This window comes from Orycteropus afer, unplaced genomic scaffold, assembly GCF_000298275.1.
Source record: "Orycteropus afer afer isolate SDZICR_OR568_19922 unplaced genomic scaffold, OryAfe1.0 scaffold00323, whole genome shotgun sequence".
Classification (NCBI taxonomy): Eukaryota; Metazoa; Chordata; class Mammalia; order Tubulidentata; family Orycteropodidae; genus Orycteropus; species Orycteropus afer.
The window spans coordinates 2,640,585-2,646,031 of record NW_006921910.1 but is presented as its reverse complement, the minus strand read 5'-3'; the positions used below and the strand labels follow the sequence as shown (position 1 = coordinate 2,646,031).

General features: G+C 41.5%; 1 protein-coding gene across 1 annotated transcript; it reads right to left on the bottom strand.

The window, feature by feature from the left end:
- Window positions 1–3,686: 3,686 nt before the first annotated feature.
- On the bottom strand, window positions 3,687–5,082 carry IQCF2 (IQ motif containing F2). Its single transcript, XM_007952030.1, has 3 exons — window positions 5,065–5,082; window positions 4,797–4,886; window positions 3,687–4,070 (listed from the first exon to the last, which is right to left on the bottom strand). The coding sequence occupies exons 1-3, from the start codon at window positions 5,080–5,082 to the stop codon at window positions 3,687–3,689; spliced, it is 492 nt and encodes a 163-aa protein (XP_007950221.1).
- Window positions 5,083–5,447: the final 365 nt, after the last annotated feature.

Below are 5,447 nucleotides of genomic sequence, written 5' to 3'. Positions count from 1 at the left end.
ACAATGGGCTCAAGTATAGCAAGGATCATGGAGCTGGCGTGGGATTGGGCGGTGTTTTGTTCTGCTGTGCATGGGGTTGCTATGAGTTGACAATGACTCGATGGCACCTAACAACATGTGTTTTTATCACAAAAGGAGATGGATTTTGTCAAATGCTTTTTCTGCATCAATTGAGATGATCATGTGGTATTCTTCATTCTATTAATGTGTTGTGTTACATTAATTGTTTTTTATATGTTAAACCACACTTGTATTTCTGGGATAAATTTTGCTTGGTGTATAATCTTTTTAGTATGTGGCTGTGTTTAGTTTGCTATCATTTTATTGAGGAATTTTTTGTCTGTATTTATAAATGAGAACTCTGGTTGTGTAGTGCCTAAAGCACTTGACTGCTAACCAGAAGGCTGGCAGTGCAAACCCACCAGCCACTCCTCAGAAAGAAGACTGGGTTAATCTATTTCAGTAGAGATACTGTCTCAGAAACCCAAGGAGGGATTGCTATGAGTCAAATCCACTCGACTGCACTGAGTTTGGTTTTTGGTTTGTTTGGTATCATTCAATATATTTTCCATAGAATCCTTCAATATTGTAACCTGAGGCTTAAATGTTTTTGGTTCAGTTCTTTCAGTTTGAGAAATGCCAATCATGTTCTTCCTTTCTGGTTTTCTAACTCCAGGTCTTTGAATATTTCACTATAAAACTTTACTTTGTCTTCTTGAGCCACCCTTTGAAATATTCTGTTTAGATCTTTCACATCTTCGTTTCTTCCATTCGCTTCAGCTACTCTGTTTAAGAGCAAGTTTTGGAGTCTCTTCCGACATCCATTTTGGTCTTTTCTTTCTTTCCTATCTTCTTAATGATTTTTTTCTTTCTTCATTTATAATGTCTTCAGCAATTAGTTTTCATCGCATCAAGTCTATTCTTCAGATAGTGTCTAAATCTAAGTGGGATATATTCAAGGTTGTACTTTGGCTTTCATGAACTTAAACATTTTCTTCAGCTTCAACTTGAACTTGCATATGAGAAATTGATGATCTGTTCAATTGATGATCTGGCCTTGCTCTGACTGATAATATTGAACTTTCCATTGTCTCTTTCCACAGATATAGTCAATTTGATTCCTGTGTGTTTCATCTGGTGAGGTCCACAAGCATAGTCACTGTTTATGTTGTTGAAAAAAGGTATTTTCAATGAATAAGTCATTGATCTTGGGAAATTCTATCATCCAATGTCATTTCTATCACTCATGCCATCTTTGCCAGCTGCCAATCCTTCTTCTTTGTTTCCAACATTTCCATTTCAGTCACCAATAATTATCAATGCATTTTGATTGCATGTTTAATCATTTCAGACTGGTAAAAAGTGGATTAAAGTCTTCATTTTTTTCATCTTTGGCATTAGTCACTGGTGGGCAAATTTGAAAAACAATCATATTAACTGGTCTTTCTTGTTGGCACATGGATATTATCCTATCACCGACATCATTGTATTTCAGGATAGATCTTGAAATGTTCTTTTTGATGATGAATACAATACCATTCTTCAATTTATCATTTCCATCATAGTAGACCATATACTTGTCCAATTCAAAATGGCCAATGCTAGTCCATTTCACCTCACTAATGCCTAGGATATCAATTTTTATATGTTCCATTTAATTTTTGATGACTTTCAATTTTCCTAGATTCATACCTCATACATTCCACATTCTGATTATTAATGGATATTTGAAGCTCTTTCTTCTCATTTTGAGTCATGTCATATTAACAAATGAAGCTTTACTCCATCCATGTCCTTTAGGTTGACTCTACTTTGAGAAGTCACATCTTCCCCAGTTGTATTTTGAGTGCCTTCCAACCTGAGGGGCTCATCTTCTGGTACTATATCAGACAATATTCTGCTGCCATTCATAAGGTTTTAACTGGCCAATTTTTTCCCCCAGAAGTAGATTACCAGGCTCTTATTCCTAGTCTATTGTAGTCTGGAAGCTCCACTGAAACCTGTCCCTCATGGGTGACCCTGCTGAAATTTGAAATACTGGTGGTATAGCCTCCAGCATCACAGCAATACATAAGCCACCACAGTATGTATGACAAACTGTCAGATGAGTGGTGGACTAGCTGCATATGACTATTTAAATTTAGAGAAATTAAAATGAAATGAAGTAAAAAATTCAGCTCTTCAGTTGCACTAGGCATATTTCAAGTGCTCCACAACTACATAGCTAGTGGCTACCATATTAGATAGCACAGATACAGAGCATTTCCATCATCACAGAAATTCTATTGCACAGTGCTGCTTTAGTATGACCATAGCAGTGAGTAGCTGAGGGGATGAGAAATGGCTTATTAGAGGTTAAGAAGCAAGGAGACTAGTGGAGACAAGAATAAGGGTGGGAGTAATATCAGAGGGAGCCCTGTTTGTTATACATTCCTTGGGGAGAGGAATTCTAGGGAGTGAATTGTGGAGACAGAGCTGAGGTGCCCTGAACTGTTTTCCACTAGTCCCCAGAGTCATCCTCCAGGTTAACCCATCCCCCACTAATGTACTGTACTGTTCCCAGACAAGTCAGTCTGATGTTGGCATTCTCTCTCTGTGTTTGCCAAAGAGGAAACTGATGCATCCCAGACTCCAGATAACCCTCCAAGCTGACAGAGTCTATTATGTGCAGAGGTGCCCAGAGTTTTCAGGACAATGCAGCCCACCCATCTCCCAGATCCTTGGGCAAGGAAACAGGAATGGAGTTGGGACCAGGAAGTAGGACCTCTGGATCTACCATATATCAGAGCAAACTGGGGCCTCAGTTTCTGTTTTGACGACTAGGTGGCTGGTATATGGCCATTGTAAGTCCAGAGCAGGGTTCATGGGAACAGGGGGCAAATTTATTTTCTAAAAGAGAAGATCGAAAGGCCTCAATCCCAAGATTCCTAGGTGCTGGGGCAGTGGTGTCACTGGGATTGTGTTGGGGAGCAGACCACACTGGGTGATGCTGTCACAGGGGGTGACACCGAAATGACTGTATGAAGTTTTTGTGTGATATTTCAGCAGAAATTATATTTTATAAAACCATTCCCATAGTTAGTTATAACCACAACAAAAACATTTTTCATAAGCCCAGCTTACATGTGGCAATATATCTACAAGGCTAAAACTATGCTAATTTAGTTATTGAATCTTCACATGTGCCCTGAGAAGAACTGTCATTATTACCCAGTTACAACAGTGCTTCGAATCATTGGGTTTCATGTGCATGTCCTACAAGCATGTACTGTTGTTTTTGTTGCTGCTGGTGTTTTAATAGTTGCTGATGTAATCATTGTAGGACAATTTTACAAAACAGTTTTTTTTTTATTAATAGTCATATAATCTAAGAAATATTACATTTAAGCAATTTGCAACTATAAATACATATTATTCTATGATTAAAATTTATGATAAATATTACCAGGGACTCTGAATGGTTTGGTTTGAGGAGAGGTCCATGGGTGGGGGTGTTGACACTGTGAGTTACTAAACTGGATGACACCAACCCTAGTGACACCATGTAGGGTGACACCATGAATTCTTGAACTGGTAACACCAACCCTAGTGATGCCATTCTGTGCTTGGAAGACCAGGAGACAGCCAACCAGGTTAGTTAGACCTTTACTGTGGACAGAAGACACAATGTTCCTTCTCACCAGCCCTTAGGGATTGATGATCTCAATGTGGAACTGCAGGTGAGTAGTTGTGACCACACAGTGGCCCCGGAGGAGAGAGCAGGTCTGGCAGGTTTGGCATTTCCAGTGGCGCTGGATGACATAGATAGCATTGAGCACTTGGCAGTATCGCCAGTGAATGCGCCACATACGGACCAAAGACTGGAGTTTAACCACTGCCCTCTCTTTCTTTGCATAAGCAATCAAGGCTGCCCACCGTCTTCTCTCCAGTTGTCTTGCCAGCGTCAGCCGCCACCAGCACTGAATGACCCAGGCTCTGAGGGCCGCATGCAACAATGTCCGGCGTACCAGGGTGCCACGCCACCAGGCTTGGATCTTTCTAGCTGCCTTTTCTTTTTTGTTTGTCTTTCTCTAGGCAGAGATAAAAGAGGACACTTTATCTTCCTGCCACCAACTTCCAGGGTCTTCCTAGAAGAGGCCTGGTTTGTCTCAGTAGTCAGCCCTTTGTCAGAGAGGTCAGGGGAGTTAGCAGGATACTGACTTGAAGCTAGGAGACCTGGATGGTGATCTGCCTCTGCTATTCTGGACACATCACCTGGTACTCAGAGTTACAGACCTCTTGACTACCTCACAGGTGTATGGATCAAGTGAAAAACAGTTGTTAACCAGAAGTGTACAGTAGGGGTGGGGGGGACCTTTTCTGTCATACTCTACCTCTTCAGTGCTGATTTGGTCTGAGAGATATGACCTCATTATGGTTTTGCCTATTAATTCTCTGCTAATTCCAATCCCAAACCACTATTGGCACAGCAATGTATTTTGCTACTGTGATGGATTTTCAGCATTCTCACCCAATATTCTGCTCCCAGCCTTCACAAATTTTGCACATTCCACTTTATAATCCAGAGTCCCCATATTCTCACCTCCCAGCCCCATACATTTTTTGATGGCTTTCATTCTCCCCAAATCACTCTCCATGTCTCCGAGACTCAGGGATGGGGATGAAGGGAAAATGAACCAATATTGAGTTGACCTCTAATTATTTTTGACTCTGGATCCATAAAAGGCACAATCTCACACCCTCAGGACACAGATAGTAAAATTCTGAATTTCTCCATGTATGGAGGTTCTACCTACCTTGCTGCGTTTCTTCTCCTTCACCTTCTCCCTCCATTCAATTGTCTCCTCTACATCCTCAATTACAATTGTAATGAAATGTCCATCCTTCTATAATCAGAATTAAACGGGAAATGCATGGGTGAGTTAAGTCTGATGTTTCTCCCTGTGGCTTTGCATAAAGGCACCCACCCACTGCTTTAACATCTCTTTTCTCAAGATCTGTGAAGTCCAGGATGATTCACACCCACCCCCTAACCCTTCTGGTAGATGTGGCCATGTCTCTTACACAAAATTGAATCCCCATTGCTTGTCTCTAGATGTTTCATTAGCCCTGATTACTCTGACTCCCGAGGCCTGGCATGAGTAAGATGAATGAGGGGGAGAGTTATGATTTCACAATTGCAGCTATGACACAGGGATTAGCGACACCTGTCACACAGTTGAATCTTCATCAGAAACAAGCCTCATGGGACTATGGCCCTGGGTTATCCTTCGGGGCCTAGAAATGGACTCACTTTCGTGGATTAGTTCTCAGCCCAACAGTAGAAAAACCTACATGCAGAGAACACCTACCCCAGGGAGATGTCCCCTCCCTCCCAGATCAGTCAGCCATGAGACATCAGAGGGGCAGCATTCACATGGAGGGAAAGCTGGACAGACAGGAGTGCA